We start from the raw sequence: 26,426 nt of genomic DNA, 5'->3' as shown, positions 1-26,426 counted from the left end.
CAGCTTAAGATATAAGGTTTAGTTAATGGTAAAAGATTCACAAATTGTAGCATGGGCCTGTTGTTTTGCAGTGTACAGAAATGCACCTTATCCTGCAGAAGTTTTTGAAGAGGTCGTGTCTTGGCTTTTATCCTCAATTTAAGTATCATTCCCGGCCAAAGATGGATATAGTGAGGTACTTTATTGATCCTGCATTTTATTTTTTAGCAGAAGGCAAACAACAAAGTCAGCAAATTACAAACTATGAGCTAAACCAATGACCTTTGCTAACAGTGGGCAATTTCTCATAGACTCATGACACAGGCTGCCTTATAAATTGAGTCTTTCTCATTACAGATGTGCTCGAGTGTGTATCTGTGCATGCCCTTCAATCTGTCATGTATAAACACTTTGCTGGTCCGCTGCCCAGTTGTTGAGATAGAATACGACAAATTTGATGATTAATTATCCTCTGCATCTTTCTGGGCTGGATTTTACCAGCTGCAGAGCACAACCCAGCCCTCACCTCCTCCGGACTGATTGTACCAAAGCCACAGAATGAATTCCAAATATCCAGGACAAAGATAACAATTATATTATTTTAGAGTCAAATTATGGGGACCTAGAAATGCTGGAGGACTGCATCAGCCTTTTTATATCTCTGTTTATTTTTGCATGGGAATTTGGTTTGATTCATAGGTGTAATTTGTATAGGCCTTCACTTGTTGCAGATCTGTATTTAGTGTTTGGTTTGTTTGACCTGAAGCAACACCCTAAGCCTCGCATGTGATACTGTGGTGAATATCAGAAAACAGAAGACGCAGTCTGGCTTGGATCCCTGCGCTTATGTTTGTTTTGAGGGAGAGAGATGTGCACTGGGTGCGTTCTACCATGTCAGTTCTGTTTTTGCAGGTTCGTTCAGTTAGTGTGGGAAATCTGCTCTTGCACAAATCTAAAATTCTGGCTGCAGCTGAGCAATCTAGACTGTTCATTTCCAGGCATCGGCTGAGTGTTGCAAAATGTTTGTACCCTTCTAATTTTTTTTTTTGTCATTTTGTCACATTACAGCCATAAACCTCAATGTATTTTGTTGGGACTTTGTATGACTGTTAACACACAGTCATACATGCTTTTAGAATGGGATAAAACAAACACATGTTTTACAAATAAGCATCGGATAAGTATATTAGTGCATCTGTATTCAGCCCTACTGAGTTAACCCTTGTGAAACCACCTTGTGCTGGAATTACCACTGCAACAAGTAATTCAGGGGTAAGCCGCTTCCAGCTTTGCTCATCTAAAGATTAAAGCTTTTACCCATTCTTTGTACATAGGCTCAATCTTAGATTGAAAAGAGATCAGTTTTTCACATTAACTTTTAATTCTTGCCACAGATTCTTAATTAGATTTAAGTCTGGACTTTGACTGGGTTATTTTAATATACAAATATACTAAATCATTGTATGGTAGCTCTGGCTGTGTATTTAGGATCGTTGACCTGCTGGAGGATGAACTTCTGCTTCTTAGGTCTTTTGTAGGCTCTGGACATCTTCCAGGATTTCCCTATATTTAGCTGCATCCATCTTTCCATCAACTCTGACCTGTTTTCCTGTCACTGCTGAAGCAAAGCATCCCTACACCATGATGCTGCCAGAACCATGTTTCACGGTAGGGTTGGTATATTCAGCATGAGGTAAAATATGACAAAGAAGGCCTGTTGAAGGCCCCACCTTAGTGGTAGTACATTTTCCTATCAACTCTTACCAGCTTCCCTGTCCCTGCTAGACAAAAAAATTAATCTCCAAAGTATGATACTGCCACCACCATGTTTCACTGTGGGGATTGTTTTTTCATGGTTGATTTCCAGAGTCACAGTTTACTTTATCCCTGACCTATCTGCTGTGCTCCCTGGTCTTCATAATGCTGTTAGTTCACTGATGTTCTCTAGAACCTTCACAGAACGGCTGTATTTGTACCGAAATTGAATTGCACATAAATTCTCTGTTTGTTAAAAGGCTGACTACTTAGAGGCAACTAAATCCTCTGGAATTTATTTGGCAGAATTGGTGTAAAGAAGGAAGAATACACATAGATGCTACACCTTTCAAATTTTTATTCTTAAAAACCACGTATCCTTTTTCCTTCCTTGTCAGAGCTATGTGCCTGTTTGTGTTGATTTATCACAGTGAATACAAAATACCCAACAAAATACACCAAGGGTTTATGAATGTAGCACTACTAAAAGGTAAAAACGTTAAAGGGGGTTAATACATTTGCAAGGCCACGTAAATAACGCTCTTTAACCCGTCAGACACATAAAGTAGCTTCTGAGTTTGGGAGCGGCTCCAAACACCGGCGAAGGGATGAAAAAGTGAGGTGCCTGTTGGCAGAGCGTGGGTCATGTGGTTCACAGAAGCAGGTCTGTTTTTCTGAACCCTTTAGCATTTAACCCCTGTAGAGTTCATGGTAGCAGAGTGTGCTGTGAGCTTTTCCTTACACAGTGACTTCACCCTAAGGCTTTCTTTACTCACATACTCTGCAGTTCTCAAGGATTTTAATCAGGTTCTTTATAAATACTAGACAATCCTGAGACACTTGCACAGACTCAAGTACAGTATTGAGAGTGAAAAGAGGAGCTGTGCAAACATTGCCTACATGTTGACTGGCATGTTGGGGTTATTCCTCTTGAGCAACATCTGTGCTTTTGTAGTCACAGCAGTAGTTCTTGTGCAGTGTTAATGTTCTTGTCAGGATGATTTTTTTCAGATCTTCTGGATAATTGTGTTTTTTTATTTCTGTTTAGTCACAAGGCATAAAGACAATGCAAAGCTGAAACGGTACAAGACAATACAATGTAACTCAGAACAAGACCTTAAGTAGGAAATCTTGTTATCCAGAGATAAACTTTATTGGTTACATGTTGTTGAGTGTATACCATTTTTCTTCTTAATCTGAGTGGGTCAATTGGTGTGTGGCGGCAATCCCTGATCTACATTGTCAGCTCAAATATTTATGTCTGCTATTTAAAACATTAAGCGAGCAAAGCAAAGCCTAGGAGGCTTCTATCAATATATATCCAATTCTAAGGATGTCCTGAAAGGATTTATTTTTTTGTCCCCGTTACCAATCCATGTCATTAAACATAAGGACTTTTCCTATACCAACTCCCAGTCCGACACTTTATTAGAGTTGGTAAAATCAGTTTCATGTATTTGCATGTAAACATGGTAGCTTTAAAGGGGCTTTGAAATGGCACACCACTTTTCATGACATAATACTCTCTGGATAAGACTCTCATCAGTTGCTCCAGCCTGGGATAATTAAGCCAAGAAAGTAACCATAATGTCCATCACTTAAAAGTGTGGGCACATACCTGACTCGATTCGTCTTACTCCTGCTGACTGTGTTTTCACGTGGACCGGTTTGCTGAAGTGTAGGACTAGCGTGCTAGCATGCTCCCTGTCTGATTTGATGTGACTTGATGCTAATTTACGCAACATTTTTCAGTGCAATTCCAGATAGTCACTGGTAGAAAAGCCTAAGGAAAAACATAATGTTTTGCTTTAAATCTTAAAGTGTGAACTTTTGTTGAAAAGGTTTTTAGCTGATTTCAGGGAACGTATCGCGGGATGTGGCAACAGCCAACACAGTCTCTCTTAGCTTGTTGGGTAACCTTCAGATTCATTTTTCAACCAAATTATTTTACAGTTTAATACTTGTTTTTGCGGGCTATGGACACTGCACCATCTTGCTACGTGTGCAGCTGACATAATCAGCACTTATAATCAAAATAGAAATCGGTACTAAAGGACTAAAACCCTGATCCCGAGTATGAGATTGGACATTTTAATCCAAAAATAATTAGGTTGCTACCTTCCTTGTGGCGCCACTGGACAGGTACTAAGGGAAGATAACAAATTGAGACAAACTGGATAATCAAATTTGATTAATTTTGTTTTTCATGCTCACAACATCACTTCAGATTGTTTACATGTAACAAGCTTCTGTCGATTCTAATGCAAAGTGCTTCTCTATGGTTTCAGAGTCTGGTCAATCAAGTATCTTGTCAGATTTTATTGAGTTCTAAGTGAATATTTTCCAGGTTTAAAACATGTTTAATGTTGCAGCCTGAAGATCAGTAAGTGTGATGTTTTTCAGATTTTACAAGTCATAGAACCATATTAAGATAGATCTCTATTAAAATGGTTTGTGCAAGCCTTTTAAAGCTGCACCTTGAAGTAGTGGAACAAATGAGAGCAGAAAATAGGTTTTAACTCGACAGTTATGGCAAAATAACCATCTTTGAGCTTCTTTTAAACAGAAGGTAAACCCTACTAAGCAACAGCTTGTGACCAGAGGAGTCACTTGCTTTTTGAAGTGTGGGATCTCTGATGCACAGATGAGAAATATGACAGTATTTAAGGAATTTCTACTTTTGAGGTGACACTCACTGTAGAATGACTGGAAAAATGTTTAAAAACAGTAGGAAGGAAGGGATGAAGTATTCAAACATGTGATGCAGTGGGGGTTGTTGGGCATTTAAGATAAAAACAATAAGGTTTTGAATTTGAGATGGTGGTCTTTGTTTGTTTTGAAAAGCGGGAAACAAGACGAGTTTGTCAGGGTCGCCGCTTGTCGTCGGCTGCATAGCTGGCTGAGGCGGAGAGCTTATCAGCATGCCACTCGCAGTATTTGTTTGTGGACGAGGACGTTTATTTTTCAGCGTGAGAACATATTTTCTGTATGCACATTGTAAGGGTGTAAGAGTGTTTACACATGCTGATGTGTGCATACACAGTTATGTGGCGTATGCCATGGATGGCCCCTGCTGAAGCTGTTTTCAACGCCGCCTCATCGAGCCGGTTCGTCTCTCAGCTGGCTAAGCAACTTAGAACATCCACAGTAACAAACTGTTGTACATATAATTCATCCAGCTGTTTGTTTTTGCACACTTCAAAGAAAGATAGTGAAAAAAATACACGTAGATTTAAATTGTGTCATCATTATCAATGTGATATTTTATGATCTTGCACACACGTCTTCAGCCGGTGTTTGAAGTACTGGATCATATTTTCATGTGCAAATTAGAAATGCTGTCTCCTCCTCCTTCTTTGGTCTGTATGCGTTAATTTAGGTCAGTGCTGCATTAAAAGATAAGTTTAATGAATCCTGCTCCACTTTAAACACTGCTTCCCACAATAACAAAAAAAGGAATCTAAACTACCTGCCTTCTGAGGGAAAGAAAGAAGTCAAATTTGTCCTATTTTTTTCCCCCCTGTAGGAACGAACCAGGTCATTTGACAGCTTCAACATGAACACTCTGGAAAACTCCCTGATCGACATCATGAGAGCTGAGCAAGACACCCTGAAAGGTAAATATGGCAACTGAAAATCAAGAAATGTGTGGACAAGCAGCAATACAATGTTTGCTTTCTGGTAGATAGCTATAGTGCACCATTTGGCCTTTTCAACAAGTGTGATGCACTTAACCTAATAGAAACACACACATGTATAATAAAGAGAGTAAAAAGTAAAACAAAAAATTGGCAAAAACCTTGCATACTACAAAGTTGGACAAAGCCACTGGTAAAATTGTGTTTTATTTGTACTCTGAAGTTGGGTTTTCCAAGATTCTTTTAAAAAATACGACAGGAATGCATCATGAAGCTTGAATTCCATCTAGGAAGGTCTGGTCTTTCTGTTCAATATCCAATATGGCTCAACGCTCATATGGTGAAAGTTACAGGTAACTGTTAGCACTTCTGGAGGCTTGTAACTTAATAACCCGGAGCATGCTCAGTAAGTTACAACCTCTTTTTGTGAACAAGTTGATTAAGTGCATCCAATTGACAGAAATACGCAAAGCAAATCCCACAGGTATTCCAACTTGCATCGAAGACACGATAAAATCAAAAGTGACGTAATGTCCAGATGCCAGTTCTGACTTCCAAAGCAAATTGAACACTGTTCTTTGATTTTAGCTATTTCTAAGCATTCTTTCATTCTCACTTTAAAGTGCTAGAAGGTTCCTGTTCATCTAAAAATGTAAGCATTAAAATTAAGTCTTGTTTTTAATTACCTAAATGACCTCCATTTCTTAAAACCAGGGGCCTTTTGCTCAATACGAATTTACGAAACCCATCATATTCTTGTAATTCTCTTTACAGTCCTATTTTAGGACAGTTTCCTAAAATAATTTTGTCATAGACACAAATACCATATTGTTCCATGTGATTGTGTCTTTTGACTAAAATGCTCTTATAGTTCCCATACTTCCATTACGTGTTAAAAAAAACCCAACATTTGTCTGTAAACTGTCGGATCTTTTCGAAGCATTACTCTTCAATTGATTTCAACCAACATATAAACTTTAAAGAGTTAGAATGTCCTTTTTTTGGTCTTTCCCAGACACCAGTTTGAAAATAGCTTTTTTTTTTACAAGGACCTCACAGTATCAGGACATTGTGCATGTATCAGGGATACTATTGTTGAATATTGTGATGATGACTTTGATTACACCTACTTACCTGATTCTTTACTTTGGTCTGCAACAAGGTTGGTTTAGCAGGAAATATTTTAGGGTAAATTCAAGATGCCAAGCTTTTCCAGCAAAACTTTGCAATGTTTTTGCATTGTTTTAGCTTGGATATTTAAGTCAGATATTGGGTAACCACCTTTTAAGACTTACAAGACATTTGCTAAAGGTTTTAAAGCATTGTTAACCAAGAACAAAAAGCTAAGCAACTTGTTCATGTTTTTTGAATTGTTTTTAAACTGTTGCATCCCTCAGTAATCATAACTGAGCAATACTTGGCTAGTAAAGCATTATCGCCACTGTTATCTGTTGGTTGAGAGGGAGGAGCTGGTTCAATAGTTACACCTTTGACACAGGCTTTACATTAGGGTAATGCTTTGGGTGGTGCATACTGAATAAATTTGTCAGTAGTCACCCCATGTATTAGTAGTTAAATAGATCTCAAGGCTTCATTCCAAACAGCAGTCATGTTTTTAATTGGCGGTTACAGTTTGAGTAAAAACAGAAAATGACTGGGTTTGAGTGTCTTGTAGACCTGACGTTCAAATCCAAATACGGTTTTCACACGGTCAAGAAAAGGGTTTTTCCACCAAACTTGTTCCAGTGCTAGACCAGGGTTTGTGTTAAACCCTAGTAGGGCAGTTAATCTCCAGCTAAGAAAAACGGTAAATAATTAGGTTTTCTAAAGTCTAGAAGCCAACTTGAAGCCATTTCATTGTGAAAAACAGTTCAGGTTTATCAGCGCAAATGATATAAATGGTGGCTAAGCTAGCACTGGTTTTCGTTTAACACTGGGAGAGGTAGGGTCGAAAAGAGATCTTAGTAACCAGTTTTGTTTTCCCTCTGTTATACATTTCCTTACAAAAATGTAGGACTAGATAAGAAAATGATTTTCTCTTTTGTCCCACTAAATACCTTAAGTTGTTTAGAAAGGGCCTCACCTTGTAAAGCACATAAAATCAGTATAGATGCTACAATAACAAGATAATTAAAACTCTGTGCTTCAGGCTTATGCTCATGAATACCTTTTTCTTATTTTAGGCCTAAACAAACCAGTCTTGTGTGCATCCAGCTATGATTGTGTGTTCTGCTGTCAGAGCTTGTTGTAGAAAATCTTACTTCAAGAAGCTAAAAGCCTCTGTGCTTTTTGGCACAGGTTTCTATGACGCTAGCTTTTTACTCGGTTTGCACTTTACCATAATGCATCACAGCACATTTTTTTTCACCTTTCACCTTGGTCATCTTTATTTTTTCCCTGTGTCATAGTCTGGGTTGTTCTTATAGTGAAATGTACGGTGCACAATGGAGAAACGATAAAGCACACCATATCATCTCCCTTACTTATTATCTTTTCATTCGACGTGCAGTTCTTGGCGGCTATAAGATTTTACAATCATAATTTTCATAATTATGGTGCAGCCTTGTACAGTAGTATGACAGGCGTTGCTTGAGTAAATTTGCTCTTTTTCCCACGCAGAATAGTAAAAAAGACATTGCACTAGGTTTTCACTTTTCTGTCAGCCAGCTCCTATTCACTTTTGCAATTTGTCACACATATGCATCCATTTAGACAAACAACACAATAAATTAAAAAAATCTTGAAATTTCTCCTTTGACCTCAACATAATAAGGAAAAGTGAGTGCAACAAAACAAGGGAGGAGGCAAGACAAAATGTCTACATAAGAAGTGGCTTTGAATCCCTTCCAGCATTGTTCTGACTGACAGAAAGGGTCCCTCTGTTCATCCACTGCACATAAACACACTACTGCATTGTGTCAGCTTGTTCATACATGTGCTTTAAAGGGGACTGTTTGTGTGCATCCAGCAGCATGCAAATAAACTTCACAAAGCAGCCGTGCAGACACACTGGGTTATGGTGTACCTGTTTGCTCCTCAGAGGCTCTGGGAAGTTTAAAATCCAGCATGGCGGCTCATGCTTTGTTGGACTTTGGGTTTTTTAGGTGGTGCAGCTATTTACACCTTCTTTTATTACCTGGCTAATTCACAAGAGGATATAAATGGGTAAATTCTGCCGTGAGAATCAGGCTGCTGTTTTTATCTACTTCGGGTCAGTCCCTACTGTTCTGTTTCCCCTGTTCTGTGAGATGGGTTTGCGGAGTGTGGGGGTGGGGCCCGCAGATCTCCTTGTGACAGGGGCATCGGAATGCACCAATCACCAGGCGGTCCGTACCCATATAACAATGGCTGTACTATTTCAGCTCTTTCATCTCATTATCCCTTTTGGTGCAAGTGGGCCTTGCATAACTTTGAAGCTTGTTTGGAATCATAACATGTATTTGTGTGTGGCTTGTATGTGTGTATGTGTGCGTGCGCACACACGCGTGTGTATGTGTGGGGTTGGGAGGTGGCCCTTGTAAATTGCCCAGTGTAAAAAGTATGGTATGAGGATACAGATAGAAAAATGGAGTTATATGAGACTGGGAAAGATGGTTGATATTTTGCAGTTACGGTATCTAATAAATAACTACTTTGTAATTTCATTTATAACAAAAATATGTAATGAAACCAAATTATTTTTATCTTGTCTAGAAGAAAAAGATGAAGTGGCTTCTGGTCAGTTTGGGCCCTTGCTAATTTCTATCTTCAATCTGTGCCTATAAATTGGCATTTTAGCTGTAAACGAACCATGTACTTGGTCCATTGCGTATCAGCTTATTTTTTCTTTTTAGTTAACAATTTTTTTATAGGATATCAAAACAATAAAAAAAATGTTTAATTAGAGTCCCTCAATCTGGTCATTATGTCCTCTGTGAAAGAAGCAGAGTTTTAGGACTTTGTAAGCACTGTAGCAGAAGTCGCTGAGGTAGATTTAAAAAGGTCGATGGTCAGATGAGGTTCACCCTGATGGTGACAGCTCTGGACATTGTTGGGCTTTCATGGTTGACATACCTCCAAGGTGTTGCATGGAGGACTGTAACAATAGTTGTGAAGTGGCAGACTGGGGTGGTGGTCCTAATAATGAAGAAAAGGGGACTTGAGGATGTGTTTTAGCTATTAAGAGATTGCAGATCTCGATCTCCTTGGGAAAGCTTAGTCTAGGGCAGGGGTCTGCAACCTGCGGCTCCAGAGCTGCAAGTGGCTCTTTGGACCTTCAACTATGACTTTTACTCCTTTGGCTAAAAATAATGAAGAACCAACTGATGTAATATTTAAAATGTAGATATAACAACACATGCAGGTTTTAGCAATTTTCCAGTTCTAGCATGGAATAATTGCATTGAATGTCAACTACAGAAGGACACTAAAAGTAGTGATAATTTGTAGATCTTTTTCCTCATTAGGTAGAAAATTTTGCCTTTGTTAAATTTCATTTTCCATAAATATTAACATTCCACAGAATAAAATATATATTATCCTCTTTTTGCAAATGTTTTATATTTTTCTTTATTTTAAAACCTCAAAATAGAAACATAGTCTCAAATGACGACAAACTTCCTACATTAGATATTCATCAAAAATTATATTTTTTTCAAAAAGCCATGTTATATTTACAACTGCGAATGGGGTTTTATTTAGCTGGACTGAGGGCAGAAATGGCTCTTTGGATTGTAAGGTTTGCAAACCCATTGTACATGGTTTTGGAAAGGAGGCTCCGACTGACTGTCCAACCTCTGATTCCCAGCGGAGTAATGTAGCTTTTACCATAGACATAGAAGAGTTGAACAGATCTTTACCCTCGCATAAATGCTGATTGTGTCGTTGGAGGTTGGGTGCCTGGTCCACTTGTGTTTTGTGGATCTGGAGAAGGCATACGACTGTGTGGGACCTTGGGCTGCTTTTAAGGGGGCATCCAGTCCTTGTATATCAAAAACAAAGCTGTATGTGGGTTGAACAACAACAGTGCTCACCATTTTCACCGATTCTGTTTGTGGTGTTTATGGACAGGATCTCAGGTTGTAGCATCAAGATATCTCAACGGTCAAAACGAAGGCCTACCCTGAAATGTTTTTGGCATTTTTAACCTAAAATGTCAAACCTTTGATATCACTATATGTCAATGAGAGTTCTAATGGCACAACTTCAGCAGAAGTGTTTTTATTTTTATTTGAATGTATGATGTTTTAGTGAACAAATGGTCAGAACATCAGACCGGTTGCACGTTCAATCCCATTGGTCATTTTCGTCTGCTAAAAAAGGTACAGGAACTTTCCATAGGAATTCACCCCGTCAGACAACCTGAAGAGATGGAAACTTTATGGGACTGTGAGCATGTGTTCTTGGCTTTTCTTTGCCAAGGTGGAAATATGACTGTGGCAGATTGTCCATGATGACACTTTAGGAATGTAAACACAACCTTGAGGGGTCTGATCATAAACTTGCTCAGTATCATTGCATTTTCCACTGTCTCTGGAAACTTCAAACTTGTCCCCATTTAAAGCTGCTCAGCAACTTCCTGGAATCTTGGCAGCTTGATCTGCTATGTTGTGTATGGCGGTTAGGAAGTCATGGGCATTAGATTATTTTTTCATTTCCCTGCAGCTGGACATTAGACACTTTTAGCTACAGAGGAAATTATATTCAGAGGCAGTCTGAGGTATCCTGACTCTTATCTGTTATCTTCTGATATACTGCAGCAAGTGAGGCCTATCGCGTTATTATTTAGCCAAATTAGAAATTGCTAAATTATACAGTTCGGAGTGTTACATTATTTCAGTTTCTATTTCTATTATGGTTGCCATTTAGACAAAACAACTTTTCATTTCTGGAGACTGCACAATTACCATAAAAGCCAACTTATTAGTTTGCTCCTTACTTTCACAAAAAAAAAATTTAAACCTTTGTTCTTAGAGTCATTAAACTCAACGGTGTTTTCTAGAAAGACTTACACAGGGTTAAAACGGAGTAAAGATATTATATGATACACATTTTTCTTCTGTTTTCCTCTGTAGGTCGTCTGGGATTCCCTCACCCCGTTGGGGACAACCCTCTGCCCCTTAACGGTATGTATGGTAACCTACACACAGTCCTCAAAAGTCTACTAACCCTATAAATGAAAGATAAAAGTCATCATCATTAGGATTTTAGGTCCATACCACATTAATATGTCCGCCCCGTCTGTAACTCTAAATAAAGTAGAGATGTACTGATCAGAATTTTGGGGCAGGTGTCTAGTTTTTGTAAAGCTTTGACCCGCTGATACCGGTTTTAGCCGATTTTATTTTTTATTTTTAGTTATATTAAGAACAGCATTTAAATTATTTTTCCTAGGCTTAGTGCTGTGAGTAGTCACATGTATTAGGAGTCGAGATTAGATTACATCCTATGTGTGAGAGCAGTGTCTGTGAAACAGGGTTTTACTGGTTTAGGAATAAGACATAAAATGTCAAAGTTGACATTTTAAACTGTCCTAGCATGTTATATTAGCAGTTAGCCTGGCCACCATTGCTGAATTAACAATCTTTGTGTGTATTCCCTGACAACATTTTCAAATGCAGATACTTCCAAGACAGAGGTTGAATGGTCAAAAGGATAAAAACGAGCAACGTTGCTGTATTTTAATCAACCTTCATGTTATCTGCTGATAGTCTTGCTCTCTCTTAAAGCTTGAAATAACTGCAGACATGCCTCGATCTGTCATAGAAAATACATTTTTCTGTATAGCCTTTACATTTATTTGCATTCTGAATACATTTTAAACACACAGTTGATACCAACAGTAGCTTTAAACTTTAGTCTTTCTCTCTTAGCAACAAAGTGCTCGCCAAAGAGAGTGTCAGCATGACCTGGCAGTGCTTAGAATGGTGCGTTCACCGATCAGAAAAGGGGTAAACTTCTTTAAAATTCTGATCAACCAATCAAACTGAACATAAGCCGATAACGGTCAAAAGCAGATTTCTTGGTGTGTTTCTAAAATTAAGCTTGTTTTAATGCCCATTTTCTCGCTCGACTCAAATTTAATTCAAGAAACCTTTAATGTGCTTGCCTCCAAACCCTGGGAGTCCGTCTATTGTCTTTATTTAGCCCAGAGAAATACACTGAAACCTTGACATGTTTAGCATATAAGTCCTGTCCTAATATACAGCCTAAGCAGAAATTTTGCTGAGGGGGTTCTTCCGTTGCTTTGTAAAAACAGACTCAAGGCAGAGGAGCTTAGGCTTGCATGCTTATATATCAAGCTTTTTAACTTCTAATCTTATTTTTTGGCCATTTCTATTGCTTTGCTCTTCAATTAGAAAAGGATGTAGAGGGATGTAAGAAATAAAAGATGGAATGATTAAAAAAAAAAGGTTTGATAGATGCAGACGATTTTGAGTCTCAGATTTTGTCTGGAATTGGTAGAGCTCCTGTGGTGCTTCAGCATGTAGAGAATGATTGCAACAAAGGACTTTTCTTGGTGATTAAATTTAAACTCTCCGTCATGCAATTTCTTGCTTTATCACTGCATAGTTGTGGTGTTTTAACTTCATCCGACGGGGCTTCGGCCGGCGGGTAAAACAGGAACTGCCAGTAGTTTCTTGAAAAGCCTGTTTGGTCACATGTTTGGATCACATGGTCAGGATCTGTCACTGTGCCTTGAGACAGATGGTGCCAGCGGATCGAGGCTGCACACCAGCCCTGATTTTCTCTCTCTGCCTCATAAGGGTACGCAGCTTGCAATCCTCATTCTCTTCATCCCCCATCCTCTCTCCCTCCAGTCATTTTCACTCACCCCCACACAGCTTTTTATCAGCTCATTTCTCCATCGCTTCTAATCTATTTTTCTCTCTCTCTCACTGATGCTCCCTCACACACGCACACACAAACACATCTTTTTATAGCACTCTCTGCTCTCTTTCAATCTGCTTTACTGCCTCTCACTATTTTTCTTCGTTTCTGGCTGCCTTTGACCTTTCCCGGCAGAGATAATGTCCATCTGGTTTGGAATGTCCACAGAGGGAGGATTATTGCCCGGGTTTTCCAGCCGCTTCTTCACCCATTCCATGTTCTTCCAGTTTCAGATGCTGGCTTTTTTAAATCTTCGGTTCCCTGCAAATAAACTTTATTTCTCATCTTAATGTTGCTCCAACTGCATTCACTTCCTCTGCTTGGAAAATATAGATTCAGGCCACATTCACACTGCAGGTCTTGATGCTCAATTTGGAATTTTTGCTGAAATCCAATTTTTTTTGAGCGGTCATTCAAACTACTAATTAAATGTGACTGCATCTGACTTCAGTCTGAACAGGTCATGACCCCAAAATGACCCACTTGCGCAGAAGGAGAATGTAGACGTCACACAGCAGCACACTGCTTACGAAAGTAATAATGGATGTCGACGTCTCTGTGTTATTATTAAGTTTGTGAGCAATTGGAGTGGAGAATATTATGAAATCATCATCATCAAATCATAATAAAACAAAGAAAGGTAAGAAAAAAGAGAGCATAACTAAATACAATGGCCTTTTATGGAGCAGTGCCTGCTACTTCTGTAGAAAAGTGAATGACATAAAAGTCGGATGAAATGCAGACCATAATTTAGACTGCGGACACTTTGAAAACTATCGGATACATATCCAGTTCAGTACCACACATGGAAGTAGAACAATATGAATATTTTTGGAGGTGAAAATATCAAAATTGGGCCGTTCAGACTGCCATGACAGAGTCAGATATGGGCAAAAAAAGTCATATTTGGGTCGCATTTGCCTGCAGTGTGAACGTAGCCTATGACTAGAAAGATATTCTATAGTTAAAACAAAAACCTCACCGTTGTCAGGCTGGGGCAGCTGGACAAGCTACATTTGATGCCTTGCAGAGTTTTGCTTTTGACTGACTCAAATCTCTGCGGTTAGGGCACCATCTTTGAATCGCATCAGGTCCCCTGATAGGCTGTGATCGGATAAAGTGATGAGCTTTAATCTCTGCATCATTTCTGCTTTTTCTTTATCCTCTGCATGCTACATTCAAAGGCAGCACATCTCCCTCTGCTATTGCCTGTGATTGAGCACACTTACTTTCTTTTATTCCTTGCAGTCAAGCTTAGTAAAATGGATCAGTTGCACAGTGTTTTTGCTAAAACTGCCCAACTAATCAAATTGGAACATTAAAGTCTAAACAGAGTGCTTTTCTTAGATATTTCTCTGTGTGCTGCTCTTTTTGTAGTTACGCTGCATTTCCAGGTTTGGCTTTGGGTGTCTCCAGGGTTACATGGCCTATTTGGGCCTGATTGAGTTTAACTATACATGTGGTGTAACACATCTTGTGGGCTTTATTACATTGTGTTTGAACTACCTCGCTTTTTATGCTAATGCCTGTTCTGTATTGAATAATGATCCTTTTCAAGATCCTCACTGATGAACTGAGATGGCCCTTCTCCTCTGCATTTTTCTGTATAAATGAGCACAATGCACAGGTGCATCACAGTAAATTAGAATGTCATTGAAATGTATTTCTTTAATTAAATTTAAAAAGTGAAATTCAGATATTATATAGATGCATTACACAATATACACTGCTCAAAAAAATAAAGGGAACAGTTAAAGAACACAATATAACTCCAAGTAGGTGGTTTCTTTGTGCTCGCCAGAGGTAGCCTGACTGCCATTAGGTACTGAGATGAGATCCTCAGACCCCTTGTGAGACCATATGCTGGTGCGGTTGGCCCTGGGTTAATGCAGGACAATGCTAGACCTCATGTGGCTGGAGTGTGTCAGCAGTTCCTGCAAAATGAAGACATTGAAGCTATGGACTGGCCCTCCTGTTCCTCAGACCTGAATCCGATTGAGGACATCTGGGACATCATGTCTCGCTCCATCCACCAACATCACGTTGCACCACACACTGTCCAGGAGTTGGCAGATGCTTTAGTCCAGGTATGGGAGGAGATCCCTCAGGAGACCATCCGCCGTCTCATCAGGAGCATGACCAGACATTGTAGGGAGGTCATACAGACACGTGGAGGCCACACACAATACTGAGCCTCATTTTGACTTGTTTTAAAGACATTACATCAAAGTTGGATCAGCCTGTAGTGTTTTTCCACTTTAATTTTGTGTGTGACTCCAAATCCAGGCCTCCATTGGTTAATAAATTTGATTTCCATTGATGATTTTTGTGTGATTTTGTTGTCAGCACATTCAACTTTGTACAGAACAAAGTATTCAATGAGAATATTTCATTCATTCAGATCTAGGATGTGTTATTTGAGTGTTCCCTTTATTTTTTTGAGCAGTGTATTTCTCTTAAGCTTTACTTGCAGCTAATGGAATCCTGAAATGCATTTTCTCTGAAAATTAGAGTTTTACATAAAGTGTTTCAATTACGAAAATGTCATGTTATGACCTTTCCAGTCTCTCATATAATTGCTGACTTGACAGTTATTCAGGACACAGTGACTGGCACCTGCCACAAGGAGGGTAAGTCACAAAAGGTCATTGCTAAAGAAGCTGGTTGTTTAGAGGGCTGTATCCAAGCATTTTCATGGAAAGTTAACTGGAAGGAAGAAATCTGGGAGAAAAAAGTGCACAAGCATCTAGGGTGACGGCAGATCATGAATAAAAGCCCTTTCAAGGATGTGGGGACAGACGTGGCGCAGGGTTTAAGTGCGTGATCCATGTACAGAGGCTTTAGTCCTCGATAGGGCAGTCCAGGTTCGAGTCCCGACCCCGGAAACATTTTCCACATGTCTTCCCCTCTGTCTTACCCCGTCAACCTACTTTCTACAAATACTGGGAAAATAAAGGTCACTAGTGACGCAAAAAAAAGAATGTGGATTCGTCTGTGCTTCAAGAGTCACTACACACAGATGTATTTAGGGCATGGGAAACTGTTGCATTCCTTGTGTTAAGCCACCCCTATATCATAGATGACACGGGAAGCGTCTCACCTGGGTAAAGGTGAAAGTAGATTGGATTTTTGTTCAGTGGCCCAAAGTCCTCTTTTCAGATGAAAGTAAATTTTGAATTCATTTTGAAGGTTCTATAGTGTGATAGAAGAATGGAGAGGCACATGTTGGTTGAAATCAAGCTTTAATTTTTATTTTAAGTTCTAGGTCAAGTCCAAGATCAATGCAGCCTAGGAAGTCTTACAGCACTTCATGTTTCATGGCCAGAAAAATTACAGACACTCTATGATGCAGATGAGCTGAAGGCTGCTCCTTTAAACCTCGGCAGAACCACAGGCTGATTGCCTCCTGGCCACGTTTCACTGATGCAGGACTTCATGCAAAAGGAGCCCCAACCAAGGATTGGTATTTGTGAACTAAAAATCATTGTTTTAAAATAGTTTAATGTGATATTTACCTTCTCTAATATTCTAATTTATTATTCATTTTAAAACATGGCATGCATGGTGAAAAGTCTCTCAGGTGACTATATTAGTTTCAAATCCTTAATCCAAAACCCAATCTATAAAAAATGACAAATACACTCTGTACCTGCTTGCATAAGCAGTACTGCTGGCTGATTATGATTCAGTGCTGATTAACAGAATCAAGTGCAGGCAGGCGGGCTAACTGTGCAGCACATTGTCATGAACCACCTGGCACTTTTATTGATTCGGTTTATTAAGCCATATTTACAAATAGCCTCTCCTTTGATTTTTATTTTTGTTTCCCCCTCATTCCTCATGCAGCCAGGAATTATAGCAGGAGACGAGGTAAAACCTGTTCATAAATGTATAATGTCCATCTGTGGGATATTTTGTTTTGTTGTTATCAGTGTTTCAGCCAGCTTTATGTATTTTCTATTTAAAGAACTGTTTTATGATTTATTCAATATTGCCTGCATGGGTTTTTTTCCTTTCAATGGATTTCCATGTAAATTTTGAAATATATTTATGTGTGAAAAGTCTTGAGTCTTGTTATAAACTTGTGAAACTGCCTTTTCCTCTCTTCAGGCTTCACTTTGCTTAAATATTTCCTTCTCATTATATTCTACATTAAGTCAGTGTTACATTTAGCTGAGAGTTAATGAGACCGTGAGGCACACAAAGCATTGTGTGTCATTTACCCAATTCTTTTTTATGTTTATTTAACCAGGTAAGTTATTAAGAATAAATTCATTTCTACAGTAACGACCTGGCAACTGTTCGGCGGAAGCACACACACGTCACACTGGAGGTTAAGACTAGCACTCCTGCATTAACCTTTATAAAGGAGCTCAGAGCAGTTCGGAGGGGAAGGCTTAGCCTCCATCATGCTTATGTTCCACAGTGAAAGTATTCAGGCTTAACTGAAGAGGACTGCTGTGTTCGTGTGATTAAGCTTGCACGCATGTTCAGTTTTACTCCCCATGTCTGCTTCATGGGAAATCATTAAGACTGAGAGATGACATTGTGAACATTTCTTACTTTTTGTTTTCACACATCATATTCTTTAGATTTGAGCTTCCTATACAGTACCCTCCCAACAATGTAGCACATAATTGTGAAGTGGTAGGAAAAGAGTTCTTGGTTTTCAAAGTTTTTGGTTTTTATTTTACATTGAAAAAACTGAAAAGGGTTGTCGAGAAAAGTGTAGGTTTATTTTTGCCCCCTTAAAATCCAGTGCAACCATCTGTATGACACATGTGGTATCGAGACGTGGCCATCTGCCTAAAGTGACAGGCAGGACAAGGAGAGCATTATTCAGAGCAGCAGCCAAGAGGTCCATGGTAACTCTGTAGGAGCTGCAGGGATCCACAGCTATTTTGGGACGATTTGTTGACAGGATAACTATTAGGTGTACGTGCCACAAATTTGGCTTTTATTGAAGAGTGATGAGAAGAAAACCATTATTGACAGAAAGCTATAAGATGTCCTGTTTAAAGTTTGCCCATCAGCCATGAAGGGGACACAGCAAACGTAGGGAAGAAGTTGCTCTGGTCAGAGAAAAACAAAACTGTCATATCTGAAAAATGCAATGTGTGGCAACAAACTGCCACTACACCTCACTCTGAACACATCATGTTTATCATTCTCTGGGGAATCATTTCTTCAACTGGGACAGAGAAGCTGCTTAGAGTTGATGGACAGATGGATGGAGCTTAATGCAGGGCAGTCTTGGGAGAAAACATACAGCAGGAGCGAAAAAACATTCATGCATAAGAGTGGCCCAGTCAAAGTCCAAACCTAAATCTAATTGAGAAATGCTTAGACTAAAAAAATTGATGGCTCAGAATACAGATGCCACACTTTTCAAACAAATTTTAAAACCAGTTTCATTTTTTCTCCACTTGACAATTATGTGTCACTTTGTGTTTGATTACCATGTAAAATCCCAACAAAATAAACTGAAGCTTGTGATTGTTACATGACAAAATGTAAAAACTGTAAGGTGGTATGAATACTTTTGCACTTGCAAAATTTAAACTCTGACATTTGTAGGCTGTTAAATTTGTCACTCTATTTTTGTATTTTTTGTAAGTTCAACTGTTCTCTTTTCAACTTTCCAAATGCTTTCTTTTAGTTTAGTAGAGGTGTTTTGAACACATTTTCAATCGTAAAACATTTAAACATAAAGCTGTATCAAAGAAAGGGAAACAACTGTTAATTCCTCTGTTTCCATAAAGTAAATCTGTTCTCCTGACCTCCCTCTGTTCTCTCAGGCCACTCTTCTCTCTTTCCAATGGAGGACAGTTTCCCTGACGACGAGAGAGCTGATCAGGGTCTCGCGGGCCTTGGCTCCCCACACTGCTTCCCACATCAGAACGGAGAGCGCGTGGAACGCTACTCGCGCAAGGTCTTTGTCGGCGGACTGCCTCCAGACATAGACGAAGGTACAATCATTACAATTAAAACCGAGCCTTATTAGACTGATATCAGAAGCCCTTTAAAGTAATTTAATTGATAATTGATCATTTTCCTTTCTGTCTCAGATGAGATAACTGCCAGTTTCCGGCGTTTTGGACACTTGTTTGTGGACTGGCCTCACAAAGCAGAGAGCAAGTCCTATTTTCCTCCTAAAGGTATTGTACATAAGTACATGGATTTGCTCATGTGTTGTTTGAATCTATTGTCTATGGGTGACATTGCAAATAAGGGTGCCGCCCATATGTATTAGCACCCCTGGTAAAGAGGTGTATAAAGCCTTAAAATACATTTTGTTTCTGGTGTCAATAAATGTGCCTCTAAGTATTCCTCAATACCCTAAACTTGTTAGTCCTGTATTAGTTCTGCTTCATCCATATGGTTCTAACTTTAGGTATCTATCTGAATCACTTTTAAGCACAAAGTTAATACCTGTCTAGTAGAGGCTGACTGGTTCTGTGTCAGTACTTTGTGGCCTGAGCTACTTGAATGACCTGCCTTTGTTTGGTGCAGGCTACGCCTTCCTGCTGTTCCAGGACGAAAGCTCAGTGCAGGCCCTGATCGACGCCTGCATCGAAGAGGACGGCAAGCTGTACCTCTGCGTTTCCAGTCCCACCATTAAAGACAAGCCGGTTAGTTTAAAGCCACACCCCTTTTCTTTTCTCTTTGTTGTTCTGGGTTTTATTTGACTTTGGGAGCAGCTTTTGTGAGAGTCTAAAGCTTTGTGTGTGTGTGTGTGTGTGTGTGTGTGTGTGTGTGTGTGTGTTTGTGTGCGTGTGTGTGTGGGATCAGGTCCAGATTCGCCCATGGAACCTGAACGACAGCGATTTCGTGATGGACGGATCTCAACCTCTGGACCCTAGAAAAACCATCTTTGTGGGAGGAGTTCCTCGTCCGCTCCGTGCAGGTATCTTTCACTCGTTTTTTTACAGGGTAATTTGAAAACACGTGAGTATTTATAATGAAAACAGTTGAATATAAGGTACACACTGAGCATACGGGCTGAATTTCAGACCTCAAAACTGACCTATATTTTGAGTCATTTCTGAAAGGTTTCTGAAATGTTCCTCGTGTTTGTTTCTCATCTCTGCATAAAACACTACATTTCATCCTGTACATTTCCGGCTTCATTCCAGTTCGTTAAATACTCCTCTCTGTAGTGTGATCAGACCTGCTGGAGAGTAAACCGACAGCGGCACTGACCTACGCTGGTGGTATTAAAATGAGTTCTTTGCAGCCTGCTGAGCTGTTTAGAATATTGATTTTTTTTTTCCGGATAGCTGCATTATTATTATTATTATAGTATTATTTTTATTATTAGTTCATGTCTGCAGTGCTGCTTGTCATGCTTTAGTAGTAGTGATCAAGGTCACCCATAGTAAATATTCTGTAAGCCGCTATAAAAACAATAGAAACATAGAGCAGACAAATTATTTGCATCATTTCGAAGTTAACAAGCAAAGTTGTTCACTTGAATATGAGGACAAAAAAAAAGTGCCTTGAAAAAATATTCACATCTTATCTAACACACAACCACAATGTATTTTATTGGGAGTTTCTGTATTACTTTAACAAAAAGTAGCACTTAATTTTGGTGTAAAAGGGAAACAATGCATTATTTTCAGCATTTATTTTTTTCAAATAACAATCTCTAAAGGGAAGCATGCATTTGTACTCAGCCTCTCTTTACGCTAATACCCCTAAATAAAATCTAGTGCAACTATTTGACTTCAGACTTTGCATAACTAGTAAATGTAATCCATCTGTGTCTGATTTCGTCTCAGTATAAATTCTGCTGGTTTGTGAAGAGAAAGGAGAACATTACTTAGAGATGCAGCCAAGAATCCCATAGGAACTCCGGTGGAGCGGCAGAGAGCTACAGTTCAGACTGAAAAACCTGTTGGCTTAGACAACTATTAGTTGTGCAACCAACAAATGTAGTGTTTAGAGAAGAGGGGCAGGAGGAAGTTATCGCTGAGAGAAAACCATAAAAATTCCCATTTGTAGGAGACTCGGCAAACGTGAAAGAAGATGCTCTTGTCAAGGATGGGACCAAAATTGAACTTCCTTGCCTTGATGGTGGCACCATCATCAACCACAGCAGCTCTGTTGTGTTGTATAGTCTCCAGTTGATGAAGATTATAATTTTTTTGTCTGACTGTGATCGAAGCACCTTTTCTCCATGTTTGCTTATATACAGATGTTATTTACATTACGTTCTTTGTGAAAACGTTTTGTGTTTTTGACTCAGTTTATTCAGCAATTTTTGTGATAAATTTCAGATATTGGTATTTCCTTGGTCATGTGATGTTGTCCAACGTCTCTAACATATGGTTCAAGATAGCACTGTACATAGTGCCGCATTATGGTGCAACAAACGAGCCAACAGTGGAGTCCTGCAGTGTGCAAGCCTTTCCTGTTTATCAGGAAACTACCACCATGAAACATGGTGTGGCAACATCATGCTGTGGGTTGTTTTTCTCCAGCAGGGACTGGGAAGCTACTTAGAGTTGATGGGGAAAATGGACGGAGCTGAAGACAAATGCTCACCACATTGTTAAGATTTTTGCTAGTTAAAACGTTTTGGGATCCTTCCATGCATTTTTTTTTTTCAGAATTATGCAATACTTTCTGTTGGAAAACAGAAATAAAAAACACTGGAGTTTGTTGTTATAACGTAACAAAATACAAAGTTGATTGAGTAGGAATACTTTCACGCTGGAGTGTAAACTTAGTCTTTTCACATCAAGAAGAAGTGTGCCTCTCGTGTTGGATGCTAACACAGCCTCATTGAGTATTTTTTTGCTCCGCTGCGTCTCCTTTTGTTGACATTAGTCAAAACGATGTTTCTTTTATTGTTTTTCCTCAGTGGAACTGGCCATGATCATGGACCGCCTGTACGGCGGAGTTTGCTACGCAGGCATCGACACGGACCCAGAGCTGAAGTACCCCAAGGGAGCGGGGCGGGTCGCCTTCTCTAATCAGCAGAGCTACATTGCTGCTATCAGTGCTCGCTTTGTACAGCTGCAGCACGGAGAAATCGATAAACGGGTGAGTGGAAAGAAAAGGCAGCCTCAGTGTTTTTCTGTCTCCTTCCTCGAGCCCCTTTTGGTCTGAAGTCGTCTACACACCAGTCTTACTTCCTGTTCCTTTATCTCAAACTGAACTGCCCTTGTCTTTATGATGAGCCAAGAATTCATTTTTGCTGAAAATAAAAGTAGTTTGTTGGAAGTAAGACAATAAATTGGGCATGTAATGTGTCCAGTATAACTTCTACATACAGAATAAGTAAAAACAAAAAAACAACCTTTCTCTTATTTAACTCTCTTTCATGAAGTTTTATTGCATTTTTGCTTTGAGTAGAAGAACAGGCTGCAGTGGGAGGATGGGCAGCAGCTTTAACAACACTGAAAGCTTCTTGCTGAAAAGATTTGGAGTCAAGGGTTCAGTTGTTGTTTTTCCATAAACTCTTATGAGACCTAACTTTTGCGTTTTTAATTGAAGAGCTATGCATTTTGTAATACTCTTGTTAAACAGCAAGATCTGCGCTGATCCAAGCTGTAGATGTGCTCCAACTGTGAGTCACAAAATTGTGTGTGGGAGCAGTAAATGGGATTTTTACATCTGGAACAAAGGTGCTGAAATTTCCCCTCCCACTCTGCAGCAGTTCTGTAAACACTTTATTTTTACTACTGCAGGTGACATTTCAGTGTGTTAGCCTAGAAACAATAGCACCAATAATGCTTGTTCTGCTGTCATTTGAAAATAAATCTTCTGTAGGAGACAAAATCATGAACTTTGCTGCTTCTCAGCATCACCGTTTGGCAGTTTCAGTCACGTGGTTCGCTCACCGTGCAAGCTTATTTAGTCGAGGATTCACACTAACATCTGCAGGAATGGTGCACATTGCACCATAACCTGCGAATAATGCAAATGTAATTCATGTTTGCACAAAAGAGTAAGTGAAGATTACGAAAATCGATCTTTAGAGCCGACCTCTGCTATACATTTCTCACTTCATATGACTGCTGTCAGCAGATGTTTTTTTTTTATATCAATCAATGGCAGAAGGAAGTACATGCATTCTGTTGGAAATAAATGGGATTATTGGTATCATATTTCTTTTGTGATTTGCTGATTTTAATATCAAAATGTTTTGCTTGAAAGACAGTAAGAGCTGGAGATACCAGGAAAATGTGCTTGCAGTGGTCACATTGACCTTATTTTGTCAAATGCAGATTTGATTTCTCCACAAGCAAATATTTACCACTTTAAACACCTCAAGAAGTGATTTTTGGGCAGGTTACAGAGCACCACCATTTATCATAGGATATCTTCTACTCAGCTCTCCATGGTTCTTATGCAGTCTGGAATGAAATTGGATAAGTATGTCAGGTCTGAAATAATCTATGGAAAAGATTTTTTTATTTCCCTAAGCTATTCTTTACCAGTTATTGTCATAATTCATAATGAAAAGCACTGAGAACTCTGGAGGTCTGAGTTGTAAAAAGTATGAAATGTTGAAATGAAAAATGTGCAGGAGCCAAATCTCTGCATCATCTGAGATTTTATTAGTAAAACCTTCTAATCCTCGTGGCGGCTTTCAGGTGGAGGTGAAGCCATACGTGCTCGACGACCAGCTGTGCGATGAGTGCCAGGGGACCCGCTGCGGCGGCAAGTTTGCGCCGTTCTTCTGCGCCAACGTCACCTGTCTGCAGTACTACTGCGAATACTGCTGGGCCGCCATCCACTCCCGCGCCGGCCGCGAGTTCCACAAGCCTCTGGTAAAGGAAGGAGGCGACCGGCCTCGCCACATCTCCTTCCGCTGGAACTGAGCACCGGAGAGGCGACAGAGAGGCGGGAGAAGGAGAGGTAGTGCAGGAGTCGCAAATCATTGTACAAATAAATGCACTTTTCTGTTGCTGGTTCCTTTTTTGCTCTAATTTCACCTAACAGCATTTTGTTTTTGGTTTTATTTAAAGTTAATATATATCGATATTTTGAAGATAGAAAAGAAAAACTGGAGTTGTATCCAAATATGTTCATCTAGGAAACAAAGTGTAACATTTTATTTTTCTTCTGATTTTTTGAAATATTTTTATTAGTTCTCAAAAAAAAAACACGCATAAATATATATATATATATTTATATATATATATATATATATATATAAATATATATATATATATATATATATATATAGAAATATAGGAAAGTTTTGATGTGTAATATGGTACTCTGCTATTCAATTGGCATATTTTTCTAAAAAGAATATTTCCTTTTGATACAAGAGGCCCTTAAAACACCTTTTGATTTGACATTCAGCTGTCTTATATTGTAGCAGAGCTGTTGCCTTTTTCCTTTTTGTGCAAAGTCTTCACAGCAGATGCTGCTGAAAAAGTGCGTCATTGGCTATTTATTTCTGAGACGTGGGGTTAAGTTTGCTACTGCTTCAAGAGACTCCAGAGCAAATGTGATTAACAAAGGTGTTGCTGAAGAAGAGTGCACTTATTTCCTGTTGTAAAGAGTGAAGACACCGTATATGAGACCCTTTTGTAGTTAACCAAAGCTGCATCCTAATTAACTTTGAAGAACAGAAAGGGCCCGGTTGCAGGAAGTAATGGAGTCTTTTCTCTCCCTGTTTGAAACAAAAAAAGAAGAAAAACTCTTTTTATGAGATCCAAGACCATACAGACATTTTGACGTTACTTGAAAAACCACACAACAAATTTTTAGCAACACAGATTCGGGTTTTGATCTCCATTTTTCACATGCAAAAACCAATACCTCAAACTCAGCTGCTAATGTGCCGAATACATTAAGAAGAAGAAAAAACAGCAAGTAAGCAAGAAAAGAAACATTACCGCTCTCTGGTGTTAAGCTTCCCTTTGAGTGAGAATCAGAGGGAAGTGTTGCAACAGATAGAGAGTGACCTAACAGGCACAGTTTTATACTCGCTTGCTTCATCACCTCTTTATTTTTGTAATCAAACCAAGGGTTGTGCTAGGGACGGAGTAAAGTATCGTACAGTATACAGTTTAATATGGGAATGTATGGCTAAGGGAGGATACTTGAGAGGCAGGCGAAGAGATGAATGCAGCCCCTCTTCCCCCTCCTCATGTCCGCTTGTGGCCTCTAGAACCAGCAGCTAACCGAGAGCACAGCCTCGCTGTTGGATCAAAACCTGAGAGTTTGGATTCAGATTATTTAGGACATGAGGTGAGGGTACAGCGCCTTTCAAAAGTATTTCATACCTCCTAATCTTTTCTTCACATTTTGGTCCCATTACAACCACATGCAAATACAGCTGCAAGTCTTTTTGAGGTGTCTCCCCACCAGCTTTAGCAACCTAATTTTTTTTGCCCATTCATCTGGGCAGCATAGCTCAATCTCAGTCCCACTGGATGAAGAATATCTGGGAACATCAGTTTTCAAATGTTGCCACAGATTCCTCATTAGATTTAGGTCTGGCCTTTGACTGGGCCATTCTAACACATATGTATGCTTTGACTTAAACCATTGCACCATAGCCCTGGTTATTTGATTAGGATTGATTTCATACTAGAAGGTAAAACTCTCCCCAGTCTTAAATACTTAGTAGCCTCTAACTGGTTTTTTTTTTACAGATTTTCCATTATTTAGCTTCACCTATCGTTCAGTCAACTTCGACCAGCCTCCCTGTGCCTGCTGAAGAATAGCATCCCCACATCTTGATGCTGCCTCCACCATGTTTCACCCTGTGGAAGGGATGTTCAGCGTTAGTTTTCATCCATGCATGGCCTGAATGGTAGATGAAACCAAAGCTTGGTTGCATTGGATTTCATTTAGCTGTAGCAGCTTAATATGGGGAGAGTTCATGTGAACTTATATATATAGTACTTTACGCTGGCCTAATCACATAATTCCCTAAAATAACACTGAAATGTGAAAAGGTTAAAGGGGTGTGAGTACGTTTGCTAGGCGCTGCCTTTTCACAGTTCCAGCTCAAGGGCTGCTACCAAACAGGGAACCGCCTGTCTCCGCTGGTTCCCTCAAAACCCATTTGTGCAATTCTTCTGAGTCTTTAACGACAAAAGTGCTCCTTTTCCAATCAAGAATGAAAGCGACGCTCCATGAAGCGTGCGGTTTGAGTTGATCTGCTTTGCACAACGTCGGCGCTTGTTCGATTCACAGAGGGGGTGGGGG

At 39.4% G+C, this 26,426-nt stretch overlaps 1 protein-coding gene across 2 annotated transcripts in view; it reads left to right on the top strand.

Moving 5' to 3' along the window:
* Positions 1 to 24,162, top strand: part of cpeb4b (cytoplasmic polyadenylation element binding protein 4b) — a 42,003-nt gene extending 17,841 nt beyond the window's left edge. Inside the window, exons 3-11 of one of the 2 annotated variants that reach the window (XM_047379597.1) lie at positions 5,261 to 5,351; positions 11,426 to 11,476; positions 17,088 to 17,111; positions 19,040 to 19,210; positions 19,310 to 19,399; positions 19,755 to 19,873; positions 20,034 to 20,148; positions 22,111 to 22,292; positions 23,849 to 24,162. In XM_047379597.1, coding sequence (XP_047235553.1) covers positions 5,261 to 5,351; positions 11,426 to 11,476; positions 17,088 to 17,111; positions 19,040 to 19,210; positions 19,310 to 19,399; positions 19,755 to 19,873; positions 20,034 to 20,148; positions 22,111 to 22,292; positions 23,849 to 24,076 — 1,071 coding nt within the window. In that variant the 3' untranslated portion in view covers positions 24,077 to 24,162. The remainder of the gene's footprint in view (positions 1 to 5,260; positions 5,352 to 11,425; positions 11,477 to 17,087; positions 17,112 to 19,039; positions 19,211 to 19,309; positions 19,400 to 19,754; positions 19,874 to 20,033; positions 20,149 to 22,110; positions 22,293 to 23,848) is intronic. The other variant, XM_047379598.1, reaches the window with a different exon arrangement.
* The last annotated feature ends 2,264 nt before the right edge of the window (positions 24,163 to 26,426 follow it).

Source organism: Girardinichthys multiradiatus, chromosome 11, assembly GCF_021462225.1.
Source record: "Girardinichthys multiradiatus isolate DD_20200921_A chromosome 11, DD_fGirMul_XY1, whole genome shotgun sequence".
In the NCBI taxonomy this organism is placed as follows: Eukaryota; Metazoa; Chordata; class Actinopteri; order Cyprinodontiformes; family Goodeidae; genus Girardinichthys; species Girardinichthys multiradiatus.
The sequence above is the reverse complement of the archived record's forward strand: the minus strand, read 5'-3'. Positions and strand labels throughout refer to the sequence as shown.